Here is a 26433-nt window from a genome sequence, read left to right as displayed (position 1 = left end):
TCCGCAAGGAGTACCCCGAGGGAAGGCTCCCCTATACAACCGCCTTCTCCCAGCGAGGCAGAGAGGACCCTACAGCAGGCCTTCCTCATCAGCCTGAACGCCGCTGCTGAACGCGACCGACTGCAGATCCAGCAGCGAAGCGAACACGAGCAGATACGTCTAGAAATAAGACGCATTCAGATGGAAGAGAATGTGGCCCGAGAACGAGCCGGTGCTCAACGGGACGCAGCGCGCGACAGACAGCAGTCGCAACTAATAGAACAGCTGATCAGACGGACAACACCCTCTCCCTCCGCCAGAGGCTCCAGGAACTCGTCTAGACACACCTCCAGGGCGGCATCCCCTAGCCGAGTAAACAACCCTGAACTTGACCAACAGACGAGGTCTATACCCCCCACAGACCACCTCCCCCCACCGGTCCAAGCGAGACCTAGCAACCGGGAAGGAGCAGCATATCCTGTGGAGAGGCTAAACCAGAGACTACAAGCACTGGATGACCTAACTGAAGACGAAGAGGAAGAGGAGGAGAACCACGCCCGAAGACAGCACAGTACTCTACCGGACCAGGAGGCCCGGTACAGCCCAGGCTATACTCCCGCGGAGCTGCGCTACAGACCCCCGACTCTATACCCGGGTGAGCATGACGCACGACCCGCACCGAGGAACAGCACCTGGACAAGCGGGCCATGGTACACTGCCGGTACCAGCCCATACCAAGGAGCGGGAGGAGACTCGCCTAGGAGGCCTCTCCCCCAACGCTCGCCGATGTATCCACAGTCAGCGTCATACATTGGCACGCCTATGGTACCCGACTTCACCCAAGAGAACCGGGCCCAGTATACAGAACTCCGCATGTGTCTGGAGACCATGTTGGTGGATGTATTGGATGAACGCCACAAATACGCCATCCTACTGAAGCACTTAAAGGTACCCCGCGCACATAATATAGCGCTCGCCTACGCGACTTCCACCACCCCATACACAGCAGCGCTGGTAGCATTGGACCAGAGGTATGGGCGCATATGGGATTACGTGATCCAGGAGATCCGACACATCGACCGCTTACCCCCAGCAATAGACAATCGAGCACTGGACGACCTGTCCATCAGAGTGCAGTCCCTGGTAGGGATGTTGGGAGCGCAAAGAGAGAAGGGGAGGCATGAACTTTACGCCAACTCAAATGTGGAAAGGATCCTGGAGAAGCTGCCGCCCGCTCGTCAGGAGCGCTTTAGGCGGCAGAGGGACCACAGAGACCCGAATGGCCCCGAACCGAACCTCCTCGATCTAGCAGACTTCCTGGCGAGAGAAGTCAGCAGCCTACGGCTAGATACATTCGGACGGAGCACCCCTGGCTCCAGAGAAGGAACCAGACGACTAAATGATGGAAGAAGATCGGTGACTGTGATGCACCAATCGGAGTCAGTACCGAGCAGCAGGAGCCACAGTACCCCCTCCAGAACGGAGAAGTGGAAAATAGTGTGCCCCTACTGTGAGAAAGAACACTGGCTAGCGCAATGTGACTCCTTCCCCAAGCTGAACGCGGAGGAAGCAGGTCAATGGATAAAGTCCAACAAGCGCTGTTTTCGCTGTGCGCGCTCACACATGGCAGCCGAATGCCGCTTAAAGAAAAGGTGCACCAAGTGCGATGGAGCCCATCTGGACATACTTCACGACAGTAACAGACGGCGCCCTTCACCTGCACCATCCAGCCGCAAAGCGAGCGTCATGTACATCGATCCCGCCAGCAGCAGTGGAGCCCGAGTACTCCTAAAAGTAGTGCGTGTGACACTAAGCTACCAGAATAAAGTCCTGGACACTTACGCCGTCCTCGATGACGGGTCAGAGAAGACCCTGCTGCTCGCCTCCGCTGCGGCCCAGCTAGGGCTGCGGGGAAGCGAAACCCAAATGACAATTCGGACAATAAGACGAGATTTGAAGACGATAAAGGGCGAGAATGTCTCATTCTCTATCGCAGCAAGCGGCCAGCCTGAGCGACGGTACCAGATTGCAGACGCTTTCACCAGCCAAGAAATAGGACTGTCGCGGTACACATACCCCGTCGCCAAGCTGATGGAGAAATATGCACATCTGCGCAAGTTACCGATCCCGCTCATAGACAATGCTATGCCGACCCTGTTGATAGGCTCCGACCATGCAGACCTCATTGTCCCGATAGACCGGGTTCATACCGGACCCCGAGGCTGCCCTGCAGCAATCGAGACCCGTTTGGGATGGACTCTCCAAGGCCCGCTCGCCAAATCTCTCAACCGAAGTACAGCCACTAGATGTCTCCACTCCCGAGTCACAGAGGGAGAAACCGCACTCCTGCAACACGTAGAGCGGCTATGAACCTTGGAACAAATGCCCTTTAAGAACGGAAAGAAAGACATTCGCTCTAAAGATGACATTTACGCAATTCACCTCCTCGAGACAGGGACCAAGAGAGTCCCGGTCAACGGCGTGTTGAGATACGCCACGCCACTCCTGCGGCGAGAAGGAATGCCTACTTTCCACGCCAAGACAGACGCCACAGAACGGTACCTGCTGAACACGGAGCGGCGCTTAGCCAAGAACCCCGCCCAAGAGAGTGTATACCGCGCTGAGATTGAGAAGCTCATCACAGCGGGACACGTCACAAAGATGGACATTAAAGAGGCTGACCAGACCACTGAATCGTGGTACGTGCCCCACCACAAGGTCCATCACAACGGTAAAGACCGCATAGTATTTAACTGCAGCTACCAGATCGGATCCCAAAATCTGAATAAAGAGTTACTGCCCGGTCCCACACTCGGCCCCTCCCTACTCGGCGTTCTACTCCGCTTCCGCCAGGAAAAGGTGGCCATCAGCGGGGACATTAAAGGAATGTTCCTGCAGGTGAGATTAGTAGAGGCGGACAAGCCCCTGTTACGGTTCCTATGGAGAGAGAAGCCAGGAGATGAGCACCCAGCCATCTACCAATGGGAAGTCCTCCCCTTCGGAACGACGTGCAGCCCCTGCTGTGCGACATTTGCACTACAGAAACATGTAGCAGAGGACCCAGCAGCGGACGAAGAGGTCCGACACAGCGAAAAGAACAGCTTCTACGTAGACAACTGTCTACAAAGCCTTTCAACCCAGGAAGAAGCCGAGGCTCTCCTGATTAAACTCCGCGCTTCATTGATCAAAGGCGGCTTTGATCTCAGGCAGTGGGCCAGCAGCGATCCGCAAGTACTGCGCAGCCTCTCCTCCGAGGACAAGGCAGCCAGCAGCGAGACCTGGATGGCTACAATCCCGGGAGAAGCCCAGGAGATGACCCTGGGATTGGTGTGGCGATTCAAAACAGATTCGCTTCACTACAGACACAAGCCCCTGACTACGGAGCAGGGAAGGCCGGCGGCGGCGCCGACCACCAGACGGAGTGTGTACACAACACTCGCCCGACAATATGACCCGCTAGGATGTATTCTACCGTACACCACCAGGGCAAAAATGATTGTACGAGCATTGTGGGACAAGGACCAGGGCTGGGACGACCCCATTCCCGCACATCTTGCATCCACCTGGAGAGAGTGGGAGATGGAGCTCCACTCACTCCCAGGCGTTAATATGCGCCGAAGCTACTTCCCACCCACGGTGAGGCCAGAGACATGTAAAATGGACTTACACGTCTTCAGTGACGCCTCAGAGGTCGCATACGGATCAGTAGCCTACTTGCGGGCCCAAGACCAGGGGGGAGAGATCTACACAGCATTTGTCCTCGCCCGCTCGAGAATAGCCCCACGCAAGCAACAATCTATCCCACGTCTAGAGCTCTGCGCAGCCCTAGCCGGAGCGCACCTAGCCACGCTCATCCAACGTGAGCTCACCATACCGGTGTCTAGAACAATCCTGTGGTCAGATTCCACGACGGTACTCGCCTGGATCAAATCGGACTCATGCAAGTACAAAGTCTTCGTGGGAGTCAGAGTCACCGAGATTCAAGACTTAACCGAAGAGTTAACCGGAGAAACAGAGTGGCGCTACGTTGATACAAAACAGAACCCAGCTGACGTCATCACCCGGGGGATGCCCCTGGATGACCTCACCCGTCGCAATGTCTACAGTGACGGCCCCGCATTCCTAAGACTCCCGGAAGGACAGTGGCCCATGCCTATCCCGAGGGAAGCAAGTCCAGAGGAGGTGGAAATTAAGAAGTCTGTGTTCTGTGGATTGAGCACCGTAGCCTCCACCGACCCTAACATAAACGATTGCACGTCCATAGAGAGTGCACAACAAAGAACATTCCTGCGGTACCACCCGGAGTGCAAGTCCCCCGCTGATATGTCAGCAGCTAACTACGAGGAAGCAGAATTGCTTCTACTGCAGCGAGCCCAGAGAGACTCGTTCCCCGATGAATTGGCCTGTCTACAGGGAGGAAAGCCCGTCCCATCCGACAGCAGATTAATTCACCTGGCCCCCGAGAGCGACGCTCATACCCTCATCAGAGTGGGTGGTCGCCTACGCAGAGCCCCCAATCTACCGGATGACATTAAATACCCGATCGTATTGAACAGCCGACACAAGGTCACAGAGCTGATTATAAAGAAATACGATGAGGATGTACATCACGCAGGAGCAGAAAGAGTCTTCGCGGAAATCAGACGTCGTTACTGGATCCTACAAGGAAGAGAGGCGGTACGACGCTTCCAGCGAACATGTCTAGACTGCCGCAAGTGGCGCGCGCAGCCCAGCATACCAAGGATGGCTGACCTTCCTCCATGTCGCCTCCGAATCGGTGACAAGCCATTCCACTCAACGGGTATGGACTGCTTTGGCCCGCTGCACATAAAGAAAGGAAGAGGAACCGAGAAGCGGTGGGGTATTGTATTCAAATGCATGACCACCAGAGCGATACACATCGAGCTTCTCCCGACCATGAGCACAGACTCATTCCTTATGGCCTTCCGTAGATTCACATCACGGAAAGGAAGACCGTCTACCCCAGGGGTGGGCAATTATTTTTCCCGGGGGGCCGAATGAGCAACTGAAAATATGTTGGGGGGCCGGGCCAAAATTCCAAACTCAATTATGCATAATATACATTTTATTTCTATATAAAAAGCAGTAAATGGCATTGTTTTGACCCCTGGTAAGAGTGTATGTTATTATTTGGCAATTAAACGGTGAGGTTAGCTTTCAAAAATATAATTTATTCAAATAGAATTTATTTCCAAAATGATAAACAAAATGTGAAACATTAATAACAAAGGGCATTTTGAGTTTCATATACTATTGAAACAAGGATTTTCTTAGCTTTCTAAAGACATCACATCATCTTATAGCAAAAATAAACAAGACATGTCACTGAACTGTGTAAAGAAAAGTGTCCCAGTTTTGTAGCCTTTTTTACTTTACATGCCTATATTAAACATTTAATGTTTCCAGAACTGTGCAAAAAAAAGAAAAAAAAAGATCAAGTGTCCCATTTCAATTGTTATATTTCCACATTTTAGTGTTCTTCAGTTCTTTTTTTTTCATTCAGTGTGAGAAATCCAGTCTCTGTTGAGCTTTAACAAGTCCATCAAAGTCAGGTTGCATGTCTAAGGTGGAGATGCGAAGCACAGCTGCCAGATGTTCATCAGTGAGAGAGGATCTGTACCTGGACTTGGTAAACGTCATGACTGAGAATGTCTGTTCACATATGTAGGTGGATCCAAAGAGAACCAACATCTTCTGAGCATGTCTCCTAAGCGTATACTGTGCGTGTGAACGTTGACATAAAAAAAAAAAAGTAAAAAATAAATAAAAAAAAAATATTAAAAAAAATATTTTTTTTTATTTATTTTTTTATTTTTTTTATTATCATGTAATCTTTCGCGGGCCGGTCAGAATCATCCCGCGGGCCGGATCCGGCCCGCGGGCCGTACAATGCCCAGGTCTGGTCTACCCTATTGTCCGATCATGGGACAAACTTCAAAGGCGGCGAAAGGGACCAGAGAGAGAGCTTCCAAGCTATGGGCCCAGAACTTAAGACCCACCTCGCTCCAGCACAGGTTGATTTCCAATTCAACCCCCCAAACGCACCCCACTTCGGTGGCACTTGGGAACGAGAAGTGCGCTCCATAAAGACAGCCCTGTACGCAGTACTTGGGGCCCAGACTGTGGCGGAAGAAGTCCTAATGACAGTCCTCACGGAGATTGAGGGAGTACTTAACTCGAAGCCCCTCGGATATGTCTCCAGTGATGTGGCGGATATCGACCCAGTTACCCCCAACACACTCCTGATGGGGCGGCTAGATCCTGCATTACCACAGACAATGTACCGGCCTGAAGAAGCGAACGGCCGACGAATGTGGAGGTACAGCCAAGTATTAGCCGACAAGTTTTGGAACAGTTTCCTACTGCACTACCTACCGTCTCTACAGACCCGCCAGAAGTGGGTAAAGGAGAGAGACAATTTGACAGAAGGAACAGTCGTCATGATTATTGATCAATCACTGCCCAGAGCTATGTGGCCGGCCGGCCGCGTAAGCAAAGTGATCACCGGTGCCGACGGCAAGGTCCGAGCAGCTGAAGTGCTCGTCCAGGGTCGCACTTACACCCGTCCCGTGGCAAGGCTCATAGAACTGCCTCGACTCCCAGACACAATCGATGATGACCATGACCCTACAACCCTATGACTTTGTGAAGTTGACTGACCCCTACAGCAAACCCTTATGTGTAAATAGACAACGCGATTAATCTGTCTCTGTTTAACTGATTAGGTCTGGGACCTATTCAGGGGGTGGCTGTTGTGAAGGGCCAGATTAAACCGAATATATATATTTATTTATATATATATATTTAATTGTATTTGTATATTCTCTAATATTCCCTGATATCCCTTGTATATTCCTTGTACAATATGCATTGAATATCCATTCTAGCCTACTGAACATCCCATAATAGTCTCCATTCTACTATTGGTCGAGACCTTGGTGCCAGGCTGCCATACCCCTCAGACCCAGTTCAAACGTACCGCTCGACATGTACGAACAAGTCCTAGTTCCGCGTAGGAATTTGGCTACCGCACCACTAATGGGACTATTTGTTCATAGTGCGTATATATACTGCGCTACTAAAGTAGGACTTTCTTTTCAGTCCAGTTTCTTACCCTCCAATAGAGTCACAGACGTAAAGCCTCCCCGCGACGCCACGTGTGGGAGTAAGGCCAAGTTCGGCCTACCATCGGTATTGAGACATCGTGTATATTAATATTTGAATAGTCATATTTGGCACTATATCGTCGAGTTGGACGTAGTCTATTAAGCTAATAATAGTCTGTTAATATATAGTGCTTCGTGCGGTGAGAATACTACCGTAGTCAGTACCCCATCGTTTCGGGCAGAGAACTGGCTGCTTACCCAGGGTGGTTGACCCTATGTGAAGCTGCACCCGAGGAGCCCCAGAGCCGACGAGCGAGTGGACCTGTATACCGGATTATTCTACCGACGACAGCCCGCCTTCCCAGGCACGGATTATGCTTTGGATACTTTGATTATTCCATGGATAAAGACCCCCGACACTGCCGTGTGTTGGAACCCCCCCCCCCTGGAGAGGACGCAAGGTGAGGAGACGCTCTGCAAGACGAGGTCGCTTCACGTCTCTCCCCCGTGGACCGGAGAGAGCCGGCCCACAAAGAGTCCACCTGCTTTCATCTGTGGTCCAAGGATCGCCGGCGCATTGAACGGCACTACAGTGGGTTCACCTGGGATACCCTTGGCCGGACGAGGCAGCCGGATTCTACCCTCCCCCCCCTCCTACTCCTGTCGGCTTACAAGCGACCGGATTAACCCCCTCTAGTGTATCTAGTATATAATCATTAAAGTATCATTGCTGTTATTCCTTAACTATTCCAGGTCGTATATTTACCACCTGCGCCTTCAGAGATTGGACATTCTCTATTGATATACCGACGAATACTCTTTGCCATAAAAGTGCATACTATTTCAATTCATAAATGTAATTAAGTGATTAAGTGCTTATTCTACACACCATCGCTGTGTAGAAATAAAGACCTGTTTCTAATTCGTACATTTGTGTTGGATCCGTTTCATCTACGTGAGAGTGTTCATGATAATATATTTATGCCGTGTACTGGGTGGCCGAATATTAAGTACAAAGGTAGTGGTAGTAAGTATCATATCTAGTAATACAGTCAGGGAATTGTACCCCTCAGTTACACTAATTAATTTCGCAGCAGGGGGGCATAGTCCCACAATGCATTGGTAACTTGTTTCAAATGACAATATATACCCCTGTGAATATTATTGCACGGATCGGAATACGGGCGCGCACGTGGGAGGCAAAGATATTTTGACAGTGATATGCGAGTGGAGAAGCTCCATCCCCGCGCCGGTCGGGAGGTTGTGTGTAAATGCGTGTGTGTTTCCCCCGAGAGAAGCTCCTGTCCCTCTCTCTCTCTCTCCCTCTCTATCTCTCTCTCTCTCCATCTCTCACTCTCTCCCTCCCTATCTCTCTCTCTCCCTCTCTCTCGCTCGCTCGTTCTCTGCCTCTCTCTGTCGGCACCCGCTTGAGGAAGTGTCAGTATTTCCACTCGCTCTGTTGTTGAGCGAATGGTTGCGCTACAACCATAGAGGGGGTGTTACTGCAGATCAGCTCTGTGCTACGTAGGATAGCGAGTCAAATCAGAATGGGTTAGTTCACTGGGGGAGGATATTGTCTCAACTGAATTGGAGCAATCCGCCAAAATGAGAATTAGAGACACAGACCCCATTGATACAAACCCCCATTGCTAGGAAACAATGCTAAACACTGGAACAGGCCATTTATAAGACACGTGACCTTTAAAACAACCTATTGTCCGTACTACTCTAAAAAGCGAGTGCATCTCAGTTTGTGGGGTATCCATTTGGAATGGCCTTGATGTAGCAATAAAAACAAGTACTATTGAAATGTTTAAATGCAGATATAAACAGGAATTCTTGGACAAGTATAAGTTAGAGGAGCTTGAAAATAATGTGAACTAGTATTTTTGTAATTATTTATTTATCTTTTGCTGTAGTGGATAGGTATATTATTTTTGATATTGATAGATAACTTATTAGGCTACATTTACATATTAATATGATATTGTAAGGAAGGGGCAGGACCAGATAAGATTTGCTTCTTTCTGTCCCTTCTTGAACAAAACCATTTGTCTTGAGCTATGTTCACAATTGCTTCCATGTCTAGGAAGACATATTTTATTTTATTTGTATTTGTACTGTGGTAAATTCCCACAGACTTTCTACAATAATTTGAGGTTATTGTAGTACAATACAATGAGATTGACTATCTGGAAGGAGGAGGAAAGGGACCATACTTGATAGAATTGTTGGTCTCCTCATCTGACTTAGCAGATGAGGAATAAAACGTGTACACCAGACAAACCAGAACTGTAGTTCAACTCAACTGATTTATTTGAGCCAGGGCCAAGAGTGAATAGAAGGTTGCCTTTTACATACAAAAGATTATCAGAGAACATTAACAGGGCTGTCTGTGTACAGAAATATCACAATCAGGTTTGCATCTCAAACCTCAATAATGTACATAAAACAGTCACTTGGTTAACATAATCTGAACATACATTAACCATACTGCACACATTATACATGAGTAAATCTGGTTTCAGACATTAAGCTTAAACAACAAATGGTGTTTCCCATGTATTTACTCACATAAAATGCAAACAGCACAGCAGTCTCTCGATGGTGGAGGGGTGGAGCCGCAGACCCCTGGGGTTGGTTCGGTCTGGGCTCCTGAACTACCATTTAGGGCCCTCCTATATACTATAATTTCTAGAGAATTCAGTTCACTATTACAGTTGATCCAATCAGGCGTCTCCTGTGGGCGATCTCTTGTGGGGGCTGGCAGCCCCTCCCCCCTGGGTTGTGGCGACGTGATGGGACAGCGGTGGCCCCCGTTGATGTGATCTTTTGCTGAGATGAAGGGGCCTGTCTTGTCTCACGAGGGGGGGCTGTGACATGATGTCCTCTGGTGGGGGGGTGTGAATACGCTTTGACCCTTTGGGCTATTTACCATACAGTACTAATCTGATCACCTAGTGGGGGTGGAGAATAGCTCTCTGTCACCCCTGTTTCATCTATATTTAGCACTGAAAACCCACTCTGTTAGTTGGCAGAGTAGCTGTGATGATCTCTAAGTATTCACACATATTATTTATGAAATTCAACTCAATATTTACCACAGTACTTTATTTCGTTTTTTTTATCTTATTTTTATTTAGTTTTTGTTATCTTTTGTTATTTCAAGTTTGTGTGTTTATGGTTGTTCCCCCGAACTGTGAATCACTAAAGACACTTTAACTGCTGCTGTGACCCATTGTCACCTCCATATTTATATTGTAAACACTGTGAATCGGAACATGCAATAATCTCAATGTTACTCACTGTGCCTTGTATATATATTATACCTTTTAAAAAAAAATCTATTTTACCTTATTTTTTAGCACTACATTTACATTTAGTCATTTAGCTGACGCTTTTATCCAAAGCAACTTACAAGTTCTGTACGACAAGTCATCAGGAAGGGCACAACTCTATCAGCTGAGTAACAATGTTCATCAAAGTGTTGAGTGCTACAGTGTAGGTTAGTTTATTAGGACAAGTGCATGACACACACACACACACACACACAAAATGTAATCTAACACACGTTCTGCATCACAACACATTCACATTTACAACGTAATTTAGCACACGTTTTAGCTAAGCTAACATTGCTTGACATGTAATTACACACCAAGCACAGCTACTTGATTTTAAAAGTATATAGAGTATGCTATTACAACCAGCAGTGCACAAACATGTGGCTTCATTATTTACCTTTTGCTAAATGGCCAATCCTTGAAAAACACACAAATCTGGTACAGTAGCATCTCAGTGACGGTTTCACTGAACTATAATAATGAGCTTGTTTGCTAGTTTATCAGATAGTAGGCTTGAAACATTATACATTATATTATTGAATAACTAGGCATTTTATTTATTGTTTACCCCTCATATCAAATAACATTAATTTCGGGGACAAATCGAAAAGTGGAATGTAACCTGGTCTATGTTAGGATGCTCAGCTATAAAGGCACTTGTGTGCAAAACCAACAGTGCTTCATGGAGTGTAAACAATAACAGAAGTTCATAACGCAGTTGCAGATTCATGTATCTCCATGGCACGGTGCTTACTGCTCATTTACGCACCTCCATGTGGGTTCTCTACTATAGTCTAATCTACTTCCAACAAGCATTTCTACTTCGGCTATAAAACACTTGCAATAAAACATTTGCATTCTTACATGGCATGTTACTTGGAAGAGAGACAAAAGATATGTCGCAACGTCTTTCAACCAAGGTGCATGAACTGGAAGCGACTTGTAAGGGAGACAAATTATGCAACTTTTTGGAGGCCAATGGATGTTCTAAAAACAATGTTCTTTATTAATATAATTCAAACTAATGCGTTTCGGCAACATGCCTTCATCAGGGTTACATGACAAAAAAAGAGCACAATGGAGCTTACATACCCTCATATATTACTTGGAATAAATCTTCCCTACAGGCTACAGCAACCAAGCACACCACAGGCGCACACGAGGCCTCAAGCATCTGTTGCTTCAAGCAGCCACATGCTCACAAGAGCTTTCTGTTTGTCATTAATGAGCCTATAATCTACTGCTCACTCCAGAGTCTGCTTTTCTCAGCACCTCCAACTATTGGACATGCCTATAGGCTAATCGTAATCATCCACTACAAGAATGTTGACATTTTCTGTACATTTATCAAGTTTTATGGGACTGTTGGCACAGAAGCTACCATTATTGCTCCCTATGTGGTCGCGTTGAATCTTGCTTTACTTTTTTCATGCACTTTATTTTGTAAAGGTGTATTTAATTAAAAGTTACTTTTGACTTTTATTGAAATAGATTTAGAAAAATAGACTTTTCAACACCTCTGGTTGTTGGCTTGATATTCATTTCTCTCATTGTTCTAATCTAGTGATGACAGCGTCCCCTTCCTGATGCATGACCACGGCAACGGGTTCTTGAGGAGAACAACAAATGTATTAGAGAGGTTCCCCGGGAGAGACTTCAATCACAGCAGCAACCTGACCTGGACGGAGTTACAGAGCCTCAACGCTGGTGAATGGTTCCTAAAGGTGAGGGTTGTAAACTGATAGATACTTTATTATGTTAATATGTTGTTTTCTTTTAACACATTGACCACTGATTTTCAACATGCATATCGTGAAGGACATTCAACAGCGACTGCTTTAACCCAAATTACGGATGATTGGCTGAAAGAGATAGATAAAAAGAAAATGGTTGGAGCTGTCTTGCTTGATTTTACTGCAGCATTCGACATCATAGATCACAAATTCTTACTTAAAAAACTTGAATGTTACGGTTTCTCCTCATCTGCACTATCTTGAATGCAAACTTATTTAGCAAACCGGAAACAAATAGTTTACTCAGAAGTTACTCAGAAGTTAAAACGGTAAGGTGTGGAGTACCCCAAGGAAGTTGCCTTGGGCCTTTGCTCTACACCATATTTACAAATGACATGCCTCTTGTCCTAAATAAGTCCTATATTTCTATGTATGCGGATGATTCAATGATTTACACATCAGCCTCAACAGCCAATGAATGAGTGAATACGGTCCTAAAAGCAAGAGTTGCAATCAGTGATGGAATGGATAAAGAATAACAAACTAGTTCTAAACATATCAAAGACAAGTAGCATCATTTTCGGTTCAAACCATACTCTAAGAACGAACCCAGTCTTGAAACTTTTGATAAGTGATGTGGTAATTAATCAAGTCCAGGAGACTAAACTCCTAGGGGTAACATTAGACAGTAAATTGTCATGGTCACACCATATAAACAATATAGTAGTGAAAATGGGAAGAGGGATTTCTGTTGTTAAAAGATGTGCTCATTTGTTACCACAAAATTCTATCAAACAGGTAATTCAAGCTCTGGTTTTGTCAAATCTTGACTATTGTCCTGCAGTATGGTCGAATGTAACGACGAATAAACTGAAAAAATTACAAATGGTACAAAACAAAGCAGCACGTATAGCGCTTCGCTGTGAGTACAGAACTAATGTTGCAGCGATGCACAGTTGTTTAACTTGGTTACTTGTCAAACATAAATTACTCTGCTCATTCCTTGTATTCACTAGGAATATTCTTGTTACAAAGATCCCCTCAATTTTATATAACAATTTATCTATAAGTCTTGACAGACACAACCATTCCACCAGACATGCTTCTGCACGAGGTTTTACACTTCCAAAAGTGAGATCGAATGCAATGAAGCGAACTGTCATGTTCCGTGGTATGCAGGAATGGAACTCTCTTCCCAAACATGTTAAGCAGGAGAATAGTAAATGTCGTTTCAAAATCGTGGTAAAACAACATTTTCAACCAAAGAAATTGACATTCCCTAATAGATAGTGTGTACGTAAATGAAAATGTATGTGTCTGATAAAGAGATAGGTATATATGGATGAAAAGGCATGTGTCTGATAGGGATATATTATTAAAATATTGTATAATTGGCTGATATGAACATAGATAATGTATGTAAAAGCTAAATAGTATATTATGCTGTATTGTATTATGAATTAATTATGAGTAGGTATTATTGTATTGTATTATGAATTCATAAGGCGTATATATTGTTATATTGTATTATGAATTTGATTAGGTTTTTTATTGTTGTTTTAATTGTCTGTATGACATGTAAATGTTGTGAGTGTATAAGTCTGTAACTGTATTTTATGTGTTATGGACCCCAGGAAGAATAGCCCCAGCACTGCTGTGGCTAATGGGGATCCAAATAAACTTAAACTTAAACTTACAGTGTATACATTTATTTGTTTGTATTATGTGCTTGTTCGTTTTTTATGACATAAAAAACAAAAGGTGCCCTCAGGTACTTTTCCTTTGTAACGTACATTTAGTTTTGGCTACTCATTCTTAGACTACTTACTGGAGCAATGCACAAAGTATTATTCGTCTACTCTTTTTATTGGCTCTTCTCTCTCTGGCTTAGTTAGTAATACAATAATTTGAGCTCACTCTATTGTAGCACGTGTTATAAATTGCTCTGGACGAGAGCATAATCTGCTGAATGCCTAAAATGTAACCAAATCTATAATGTACAATGATTCCTAGACGGATCCGTTCTACTCCGTGTCCCGGCTCTCGCAGCAGGAGAAGGAGACGGCCGGACATCAGAGTATCCCCTCCTTGCTTCAGCTGCTGAACCTGGCAAAGGAGCACAACACCTCTGTGATCTTTGACTTGAAGAAAGACAATCACAGTGCAAAGAATGACGACAACGATACCAGAGACGCAGTCAACACCATCTTACGTTCTGGTATTCCCCCAAGTCTAGTGAGTGAGATATTCAAGGATACTTCCAGTTATCGCCAACCGATCAATTATTGGTTGATTATTGAGTGAGTTATGTTTCATGGCCGGCTTCAGTTGGCTGCAGCTCTTTCGGCTGCAATTAAATCAACAAGGGCAACCGTACAAAGGGTTGTGCTAAAGCACAAAATGTGTTTTCAGAGTTCAAATAAGAAAAAAGAAGATGACAACATATTTGGCTGGTTTTGAGGATATCTTTGATTGCGGTTGCCCTATTGGATTGAATTGTGCAGATGGGATAGCCAGCGAGCCAACTCAAGTACACTATTTACTTATTTATGGTTCAATAGATGAGATTTTGATAGGAATGAATAGGTACAGGTATGGTGCCAGATAATAGAAAAGTAGGGTCATGGTTAATGCCTTTAAGGGAAATGGATTTAGATATCTTGTGATAAAACACGCGTGTCAAAGTGGCATGTTTTCTTCTCCTAGATTCTCTGGCTTCCTCCAGCAGGAAGAGATAATGTAATAGAGATAGCTCCAGGGTTCATCCAAGTCTACGACAACGTGACCGACATGGATGAAGACGGAGGAAACCACCTGAATCTGAAATACAGTACCTTGAGTGCCGCAGAAATCAGGTAAAGGGAAAAAAGAACAAGACCAATAATAGACCCATATTATCAACTGTAGTTGTGCCTGGGGACACACACAGTTGTGTATTAATTAAAAGTGTGTGCATGTCGTCTGGCATGCTGAGACACAGTACTGGCGCTGAATATGGAGACACACGAGCAGCCTCAGGTGTAAAATAGACTCAAAGAATGTTCTCACCAGGTGGATTGTTTAACCCACCAAAAAAAAGGCTAGACTAAACTGGTAATTTGGTGTAAGGGACAGAAAAGATGTCAAAGAGACATCATGATTGATCACTACTGTCTTTATGAGTGGTGTCTGTCACTGTCCTGGATCGGCTATAAGCTAACACCTATTCGTTTACACAGCACAGCATCATTAAAACCACACTTGTGGTTGTGTGTGTGTGTGTGTGTGTGTGTGTGCATGCATGTGTAGCCATGTACATGCATACATACATCATACATGTACATCAAAACAGAGAAATTTTGCTCAGATCTTGATGAAGGCAGAGTCCATGCCAGCAGCAATTGTTGTAAAACTTTGAGCAATGTTCCCAGCTAAGTTAATGTCACCATGATGTTTCAGATGAATTCTCATCCGGGCCACTTCCGCGTCTTTCTGCTGGGGCAGCGCAAGTTTTCTATCTGGGCCTCAGGGCCCAGCTAGCGTTTTTGTTTTTGCAACGTTTTTTTCAATGCAGTCATTTGGGTGCAATCTGGGGCAGCTTCCTGTCCGGTGCCTCTGCCAGGCAGTCTATCACAATGTCACAGCCTGGTAAATTAATCTACCTATGTTTAAGAAAAACACCATATTACCTTTCTTTTATATGTATTATAATAAGTTAGAACAGGAGCGATAAATAAAGAATCCTGTGTTTATACAAACTAAAACAAATCAAATTAGTGGCGGGGACAATTTCAAGTTAATCAGAACTGGTAGGGACATATCCCCACCGTTCCTACCATAAATTACATGTGCATGCATGTCTGCTTACGTCTGTGTGTGTGGTGAGCAGGGGTGTAAAAAGTACCCAGAAATTATACTTAAGTGAAAGTATGGGTACCGTCTCAAAATCTTGCTCAAGTAAAAGTTATAGTATCTGGCTACAAACACACTTGAGTAAAACTAAAAAAGTTTCTACTTTTAAATGTACTTAAGTACTAAAAAGTTAAAGTAAAAACTTTATTTGATTCCGGGGCAATGAAATGTTCCGTTTCGTCTTCTTCATCACTCGTACTATCGTTTGTGGCCATCTTCTGAAGTTTGTCATTCTGACTGTCTATTCTTCTTATACTAATTAAAATGGTTCTCTGAAATGTAATTGAGTAAAAGTACAAGTATACAAACCTAATAATACTTGAGTAAAGTACAAATAGACAGTCAGAAAAAAAGTTTTTACTTTTTAGTACTTAAGTACATTTAAAAGTAGAAACTTTTTACTTTTACTCAAGTGTGTTTTTAGCCAGATACTCTGACTTTCACTTGAGTACAATTTTGAGACGGTACCCATACTTTCACTTAAGTATAACTTCTGGGTACTTTTTGCACCCCCCTGCCTGCATGTAACGTTACCTGCATTTTGTGCTTCACAGGGAACTACGGAGCAGGAATGTATCAGTTAACCTGTGGGTGGTGAATGAGCGCTGGCTGTTCTCACTGCTGTGGTGCTCAGGGGCCAGCTCTGTTACCACTAACTCCTGCCACCTCCTACAAGACATGATCCAACCCGACTGGATTCTGGTGAGACACATTTAGAACCTAGTGTTGACAGAATCCGGCTATAGGGCGACAATAATGTGGTCAAGAGGCATGGTTTCCATCTTTAGCCTTTAACTGGCTTGGTTTGTTTATTCACATGGTAAGAGCAGTAACACATGAGTCCTCTCTTACTGAGAGACTGGGGGAGAGAAAGAAGGGGGAGGATATATTTACTTTTATACTCGCCACAGGGTGGTGTACCTGAGTGGTTCCGCCTAGAGCGTCCTCTAGTGGAAACAGATATATATGCAACTAGACAGTTACTGGTGGAGACAGTTATATATGCAGGTAAACAGTTACTAGTGTAAACAGCCATATATACAGTTAGACAGTTACTAACAATCCTACACAGAACCTCTGACTTCAACACTCCCACTTAGGTTTGTATTAGCATACTGGCTGACTTCTTGGAAAAACATTTTACAAAGGAAATAATATAATCACAAAAACATCAACAGAACATGGCAGTCAATATCTACACACCAAACATGGCCTCTGCAAATCTCTTCAATTTCAATTTGGAGGCAGGTTTCGTCATAGCGTCTGCTACCATGTCGTCCGTGGGACAATACATCAGTGTCATCCTTTCTTCTCTGATGACAGATCTAATGAAATTATATTTTATATCGACATCTCTGCCGACACACAGGGTTTCTAGCAATCGCAATGGTTCCCTGGTTGTCCTCATAAACAACAGTCTTCTTATATACATAGGTATCCATCCCTTCGAGCAGTTGTTCCAGGTAAATACACTCCTGTATGGTCATAGCTAGAGCCATATATTCGGCTTCACTGGTTGATAAAGCCACGGTGGGCTGTTTCTTTGTTTTCCACGAAACCAATGAGATGTCTGCGTTCAAACTCACACAATATCCGGTGGTACTCCTTCTATCTGTGGTGTCAGCTGCCCAGTCTGCATCACTGTAGGCTTTAAGCCCTAGGCCCTCGCTGCTCTTTCTGAAACACAGTTGTCTGTCTGCTGTACCTTTAAGATAACGAAAAACATGTTTTACCGTAATCCAGTGCTCCTCTGTGGGATCAGCAAAATGCTGTGACAACTTACTCACTACAAAACATAGGTCAGGGCGAGTACATGTCGTCAATTAGATGAGTCTACCCACCGCTTCCCTGTACATTTTTACATCTGTCAGTTTCTGAGCATCCTCCTGGTAGTCCAGTTTTTGATCACATGGTGTATCCCTTGTTCTACATTCCTGCATGTCAAAACGTTTCAGAATCTTTTCCACATATCTCTTCTGGGATACTGTTACACAATTGGCAGACTGCTCAAAATCCATACCTAGAAAGTGTTTTAACCTCCCAAGGTCTTTCATCTTAAATCTATTGGAGAGCATCTCTTTCACCTGAGCTAGGCTCCTGGTGTTGTCCGCTGCTATGATCAAATCGTCTACCCAGATGACGATGATCACTTTCCCCGACTCCTTTGATTCCCTCGAGTAAACACATGGGTCTACTGGGTTCTGTAGGAAGTGATCTTTGATAAGGCATGTATGAAGCATCTCGTTCCAATTTCGCCCTGTTCGACTGTTTTAGGCCGTAAATGGATTTTTCCAGCTTACACACTAACTTCTCTCCTTCCTTTTTTCGTAACCCTCGGGCTGTTCCATATAGATCTCCCTATCTATGGGTGCGTGCAGATAGGCTGTCTTCACATCCATCTGATGTAGAATCAGATTGTCCTCAGCTGCTTTCTGAACCACTACCCTTACACTGGTCAGATTGGCTGTGGGGGAGAATGTTTCACCATAGTCTATCCCCTCCCTCTGACTGAAACCCTTAGCTACAAACCTAGCTTTGTATTTATCGTGGCCTTCAATTCCCTCCTTGATTGATAACACCCATTTTCCTCCCACTGTCTGTCTGCCCTCTGGTAACTTGGTTAGAGTGAAGGTGTGGTTGTCCTCTAGGGACCTCATCTCCTCGTCCATCGCTCTCTCCCATTTACTTGCTTCAGGGGACACTGGCCTCTTTAAAGGTCTGAGGGACCCCACTGACTACCCTGTAGCAGTAATCAACGGTGATGGGTGTACTGTCCTCCTCGTCACTCCCTTTCCGAGCATAGTCTGTCAGATACTTTGGGGGTCTGTGTTCCCTCGAGGGATACCTCCCACTGCTTGGGGCACTTGAATTTTTTACTTCCTGCTTCAGCAAAGCAAGCTGCTTTTACTGTCGCTCCGCTCCGCTGCTTTTGCCTATCGCTATTATAATGATTTATTACAGCCCTTTCAACTTTAATTACTCTGTACGTTAACTCCCAATTCCTATGGTACTTCTCCAGAACTGTGAATCTTCTTATCTATTCAGATTTTTTACCACAGTCGAAAGGAGTAGCAAGATTCTCCGTGGGAGGAATAGCGAGCCGTCTTATCAGCTACACACAAAGGACTATGTCGGAAGGCAAGGATATTTATGAAAGACGAGGAAGGTTTTCCTTGTTATTTTGAGTTTTAACGAGACGGAAGACGACAGTGTGAGTAATAGCACAGCTCCAGGGCAACGGAACTGCCCCGTGCCACCATCACCACCACCACCACCACCATCACCACCACCACCACCATCATCATCATCATCACCACCACCACCACCAGCTAAGTACCTAGCTTAGCTTCAGCTTAGCCTAACCTGAAAAGAAATAAAGGAAGATGCCGGGACTCGGCTCTCCCACAGAATGTACTAATTGCTTGGAGATGAGAAAGAGGATTGTAGAGCTGGAGGCTCGGGTTTCTACCCTGTACCAAATACAGCAGGATGAGCAACTCATTGACTCTATTTATGAAGCTACTACAAATATAGCCAACAATACCATGATTGAGAACTGGCCTATGCTAGTAACTACAGAACAGCACCACCCAAAAGACGGTCCTTGGCACAACCAAGGAGCTAGACCAAAGCAGTGGATCACCGACAAGGATAAAAGGAGAAATAAACGATCCAGGACCTCACCCCCGGTACCGCCAGGAAATAGTTTCAACCTACTCTCGGAAACACGCATATCAACACCCAAGGCAAAGAGACATAGAAGCGTAGCTAACAACGCTAACGAAGAAAACAGCGAGCGTAACGGAGCTCACGCTAACGACGCTAATAGCAAGAATACCGGAGCTCACGCTAACACTAGCGAAGCAAACAGCTGGCATGCCGGAGCTCACGCTAATGCTAGCGAAGCACACGCTAACGACGAGACGACGAGGAAAACAGAGCCACTAGCGACACGGCTGGCAAACACGACCCAGACCGAGCGAACGGCTAACAGCGAAGAGACTATCATGCGCAGAGAACGTCGCGGTAGCCAACGCCGAAGGTACGGGACCAGCGTTAACATGAAGGCTAACGAGGCTTCACCAAGGCCACAGGACTGTGGAAAGAACCAGCAGACTAGGCCTAGCCCAAAAACAAACGGCCCCAAAACTGTTGGAAAGAAAAATGCTAACCTCACACAGAAAATAGACTGCATACTGATTGGAGATTCCATAACAAGGTATGTGGAGATGGCAAACACAGAAAATATCTGTCTAGACAATACAACTGTGAAAGAGCTAGCCGAAAAACTTCCAACACTAATCAGACCAGGAATAACAAAAATTGTCATTCACTCTGGATCGTTTGACATCCTGCGAAAGAAGACTGGCACAGAGACTTTGAAAGACGATTTCACACGTTTAATGAACACACTAGACAAACATCAGTCTGTGTACACAAACACTGATGTGTCCATCAGTGGACCAATTGCATGCTTTCGCAGAGGACAGGAAGCATTCAGTCGACTCCTAAATTTTAATTCATGGTTAGGGGCTGCATGTCTCGTACACGGCCTGAAATTCATTGACAACTTCAATGTTTTCTGGAATAACCCAGAACGTTTTCAAAGAAATGGCTTCTTCCCAAATCGCTTAGGTTCAAAGCTCCTATCAGCAAACATGCGTCATGCCTTGATGGCCTCCAAGAATATTAAGCTCACACCAGCACGAGAGATAGTCATGAAGGACACAATCTCACCACGAAGTACAGCACAAGACGTCCCATCCCCGTCCCCCCCCCCCATATCACACAAGGCCATCTCGTCTGATCAAATGTCCCCGAAAGCACAGTGCAGTCAGTACGGTACAGTATAGCACAATTACCATGCCATCTCTAAAAACATACAAGTAATCATAACTAGCCAATGGCATGGTGAAAAATATACGCCACCAATGCGTTTACCTGCTATTAACCTCAGGGCCATCACGGTCAAACCAAAGCAGACCTCCTCTAAAGAAGTCCAACAAATAAAATTAGCTTTCCTAAATGTCAGATCACTGAATAATAAAACATTCTTAGTAAATGATCTGATTAAAGAAAATAACTTAGATTGCATCTGCCTAGTAGAGACATGGCTAAATAATGACACAGCTACATCAATAATGATAGAAGCTTGTCCACCAGACTATAACTTTTTTCAAATACCCAGAAAAAATAAAAGGGGCGGAGGAGTTGCAGCAATCTTCTCCTCAAAACTCTTGTTTAGAATCACAGAACTAGGCGAGTTCATGTCAATGGAATATCTTGCCATTGAACTAAAAACAGAATCAACTATTATTGTCACAATATACCGCCCGCCTAGACACTCACCAATATTTATACAGGAGCTCTCTGAACTGATCTCACTATGTGTTACCGGATATGATAAGGTGATCCTAAATGGAGACCTGAACATCCATTTTAATAAGAAAACAGACTCCAAAACTATGGAACTAAAAAATCTACTGGATAGCTTTGACCTAATACAGCATATAACAAATGCAACTCACCGGCTTGGGAATACACTAGACTTAGTTATAACAACAACTGGGCTAAGCATAACAAATATCTCAATAACTGAATTACCTCTCTCCGACCATCACTGTATATTTTTTGATACTCAAATAACCCTTACTAAAACAAAAAAAGAAATCATAGTTAAAAAGAGGCTCCTAAACGACAAAGCTGAATCAAAGTTCATTGATCTTATCAGACTACATGAACCACACAATCATGACAGCTCTCTAAATGAAATGGTAGAAAATCTCAATGATGCAATGTCATCTATATTAAATTCTGTCGCCCCATTAAAAACGAAAAAGAAGAAAACTAGAGCCTCGCCCTGGTTAAACTATAATACGGTCAACAAAGAAAAAAGGAAATGTCGTGCAGCGGAGCGAAAATGGAGAAAAACAAAAACCACCATATGCTGTGATATATACAAAGATGCTTTAACTGCTTATAATAAAACCATCCGCTTAGCAAGGAAAGATTACTTCTCTAAAATCATTACAGAAAATGCTGGAAACTCCAGAATCCTCTTTTCCACTATTAATGTACTACTCAACACTGCCCCTACACCTCCTCAGTCATCAACGGTTAAGTGTGAAGAACTTGCACTATTCTTTAACAACAAAATAACCTTGATCAGGGCCAGCATTACTCATGATGGAAATAAAGTTGATTGCGGCAAACCGTGCAATGTAACCATGAGAAGTTTCACATGCATCACATTAGATGTACTCTGCAAAACTGTCTCAGAATGTAACTCCTCCACCTCAGACATTGACCCTATACCTACAGCTTTCTTCAAACGGGTATTTAATAGTGTTTCAAGCCCTGTGCTAGATATCATAAACACTTCCCTTAGGACTGGTATTTTCCCGGATGCCTTTAAAACAGCAGTTGTAAAGCCATTACTAAAAAAACCTAACTTGGATAGTAATGAAATGGCAAATTATCGTCCAATATCCAACCTACCATTCATTAGTAAAGTACTTGAAAAGATAGTTTCAGTTCAAATAAATTCCTTTCTTGAAGAAAACAACATCTTAGAAGAATTTCAGTCAGGATTCAGAAAATATCACAGCACTGAAACTGCCCTCACCAAAATAATCAGTGACCTCAGACTAAACTCTGACGAGAATAAGATCTCCATCCTTATCCTGTTGGATCTCAGTGCAGCATTTGATACAATCGATCACGATATTCTAATCGATCGTCTTGAAAACCATGTCGGTTTCTCAGACCATGTGCTGGGCTGGTTTAAAACATACATCAGAGGGAGGAAATTTTATGTTAAACTAGGAGATCACATGTCTGATATATACGACAACAACTATGGAGTTGCACAAGGGAGTTGCTTAGGTCCTTTACTCTTCTCCCTTTACATGTTACCGCTGGGTGATATCATCAGAGAACATAATGTAGATTTCCATAGCTATGCGGATGATACACAACTGTACATATCTGCTGAACCAAATGATACAGCGATTAACTCCATTACAGACTGCTTACTGTCAATAAATAAATGGATGAGTAAGAACTTCCTGAAACTAAACGAGAACAAAACTGAAATTCTAATTATCGGCTCCAAAACTAAAAAAGAAACATTAATAAAGAACCTGGGGGGACTAACCCCTTGGATCAAATCTGAGGTCACTAGTCTTGGGGTTATCATAGATTCAGAACTGAACTTCAATTCTCATATTAGCAAAGTGACGAAAACATCGTTCTTCCATCTCAGAAATATAGCAAAAGTACGACCATTTATTAATCAGAACGATGCTGAGAAGCTAATTCATGCATTCATATCTAGCCGGTTAGACTACTGTAATGCACTTTTCACAGGTCTCCCTAAGAAAACCACAGAGAGGCTTCAGCTAATCCAAAACTCTGCAGCCCGACTGCTAACTAGAACCAAAAGGAGAGAGCACATTAGTCCAGTCCTAGCCGCTTTACACTGGCTTCCTGTAACATTTAGAATTGACTTTAAGGTCCTTCTCCTTACATACAAAGCTCTAAATGGACAGGGACCTAGCTACATCGCCAACACTCTAATAAATTACACACCAGCAAGAACACTGCGATCATCAGCTGCTGGACTACTAGAGGCTCCCAGAAGCAGTCAAAAGAGGATCGGTAATGCAGCCTTTATCAACTATGCCCCAAAACTATGGAACAAACTACCCCAAAACATCAGGGAAGCCAACTCGCTAGACATCTTTAAAAGACAGCTTAAAACCTATCTCTTTGCTCAGGCATTTCACTGATAGATATCTGCTACCACCTAGTGGCAAGAGGAAACATCAGGGATATCCTGACACAACTTGTATTTATTCTTACCCTGCCTACTCTTTTACACTGCCTATCAAATTCATGTGTCGGTTATTGCACTTTTTACTTCTTACTGATGACTATTTTTAAACTGAATCATTTTAAACTATTCTTATTTATTGCTAGATCCAAATGTGAAACACTGCGGGTTGTGACGCACACACACACAGTCACACACACACAGTCACACACACACACACACACAATCACACACAAACACACACACACACACCGACATACACACACACACACACACACAGACACACACACCGACACACACACACACACACACACACACACAGTCACACACAGACACACACACACCGAGTTGTAGTAGCGTTGTAGTTGTAGATCTAGGTTAACTGTGTCCTGGTAGATCTAGGTTAACTGTGTCCTGGGGTAGAGTAGTAGTAGATCTAGGTTAACTGTGTCCTGGAGTGGTAGTTGTAGAGTAGATCTAGGTTAACTGTGTCCTGGAGTAGAGTAGTAGTAGTTGTAGCGTTGTAGTTGTAGATCTAGGTTAACTGTGTCCTGGTAGAGTAGTAGTAGCTGTAGTAGTAGTAGATCTAGGTTAACTGTGTCCTGGAGTGGTAGTTGTAGAGTAGCGTTGTAGTTGTAGATCTAGGTTAACTGTGTCCTGGAGTAGATCTAGGTTAACTGTGTCCTGGAGTGGTAGTTGTAGAGTAGTAGTAGCTGAAGTACAACCACACACACACACACACAACACAATAAACACACATACACACTAAACAACGATGCATACAGGATTATTTATGACTATTTTTAAACTGAATCATTTTATTCTTATTATTTGCTAGATCCAAATGTGAAACACTGTGATTATTTGTTCATGAACTACAGGAGTATTACTGAATAGAGAGCCTATTAGGATGCTAGATCCTAATGTGAAACACTGTGATTTGCCATATCTTGCTATGCTCGCTCATGCCTGTATTTTTTATGTCCGTTCTATTTTATAATTTTTTGACTATTTTTAAACTGAATCATTTTAAACTATTTTTACTATTTGTGTTACTGAAAACTGTAAGCGGAGAGCCTATTGGGATGCTAGATCCTAATGTGAAACACTGTGATTCTACCCGTCTATCTTTTTATGCTCGCTTATGCCTGTATTTTTTACTGTTGTGAAGCACTTTGAACTGCAACCTCTGTATGAAAAGTGCTATACAAATAAAGTTATTATTATTATTACTTGACGTCACCCTCTGGTGCTCCTCATCATCGCCCTCTGGGGGTGGCTGACTGTCTGCCTGCACAACCGTGTTAAGTACACTGGGCTGATGTGTCTCTGTTTCTACACACCTTACTCTGGAGTCCAGCTCTGGCTCCTCTGTCTGTGTCTCGCTCTCACATGTTGTCTTTGTGACAAACTTGACTAGCCTGTGTTTCTGCACTACCCCTTTACCGGGATAATAAACCAGGAAAGCGGGGCTTCTCTTGTCATGCCCTACAAAGAGTCCTTTTTCACATCTGGACTTGAGCTTTCCTCTGTCCTGCAGGTACGCATAACACACTGATCTAAATCGGTGCATTCTGGCTAGACTACACTTCTTTCCTGTCAGTGCTGTATACGGGGTGGTGCCCGTGTGCTTATTAAAGCACCTGTTTCTGGTGTAAGCGGCTTCTTGCACCGCATAGTGCCATAGGCGCTTAGGTAAGTTACTATCTACTAGCTTACACCTAGCCATCTCGAAAAGAGTGCGCCATTCCCTCTCTGCCACTCCGTTCTGGTGTGGGGAGTGAGAGAGTGAACAGTTTTAAGTACCTCTGAGCCCACATATCCGAGGACTTGACATGGACCACACACATTGACAGTGTTGTGAAGAAGGCACGACAACGCCTCTACTTCCTCAGGCGCCTAAGGAAGTTCCAAGTCAGTCAGAAGATCCTTAAGAACTTCTACTCAAGTACAATAGAGAGCATCCTGACTGGCAACATCACCTCCTGGTTTGGGAATAGCACTGCACACGACCGAAGCAGACTACAGAGAGTGACACGTTCAGCCGAACGCACAATTGGAGGGGGGCTTCCCACCCTCCAGAACATTTACAACAAGCGGTGCAGGGGTAAGGCTAAGAGAATCATCAAGGACTCCAGCCACCCAAACAACTGCCTCTTTGAACTGCTGCGGTCAGGCAAGCGATACCGGAGTCTCAAGGCGAGCACAGAAAGACTCAGAAGAAGCTTCTATCCCCAGGCCATCAGGCTGCTCAACGAACAATAAACACTATGCAACAACCATCAAATGCACACAGCACACACATCCACACGCACACACTCACTTTAAACAAACAACACACTGCAGCACCCACTCTCCACACTTTAGATCACCTAAACACACTTTATATTTATTGGTAAAGGATTTGCACTACAACTCGTACACCTTACTGTAAATTGTACCTAAATTGTACCTCATCCCATTTCTGCTTTGCACTATATAGTATTGTATATTAGTACATTGCATAGTATATTGTATATTGTATG

At 44.2% G+C, this 26433-nt stretch overlaps 1 protein-coding gene across 3 annotated transcripts in view; it reads left to right on the top strand.

Annotated features, from left to right (window-relative positions):
* Positions 1-26433, top strand: part of gdpd2 (glycerophosphodiester phosphodiesterase domain containing 2) — a 118467-nt gene that overhangs the window by 82191 nt on the left and 9843 nt on the right. For all 3 annotated transcript variants that reach the window (XM_084332168.1, XM_084332169.1, XM_084332167.1), the window contains exons 10-13: positions 12015-12174; positions 14197-14418; positions 14890-15038; positions 16629-16776. In XM_084332168.1, the coding sequence (XP_084188294.1) occupies positions 12015-12174; positions 14197-14418; positions 14890-15038; positions 16629-16776 (679 nt within the window). The remainder of the gene's footprint in view (positions 1-12014; positions 12175-14196; positions 14419-14889; positions 15039-16628; positions 16777-26433) is intronic.

This window comes from Notolepis coatsorum (assembly GCF_963971535.1).
Source record: "Notolepis coatsorum genome assembly, chromosome: 16".
Lineage (NCBI taxonomy): Eukaryota > Metazoa > Chordata > Actinopteri > Aulopiformes > Paralepididae > Notolepis > Notolepis coatsorum.
The sequence above is the reverse complement of the archived record's forward strand: the minus strand, read 5'-3'. Positions and strand labels throughout refer to the sequence as shown.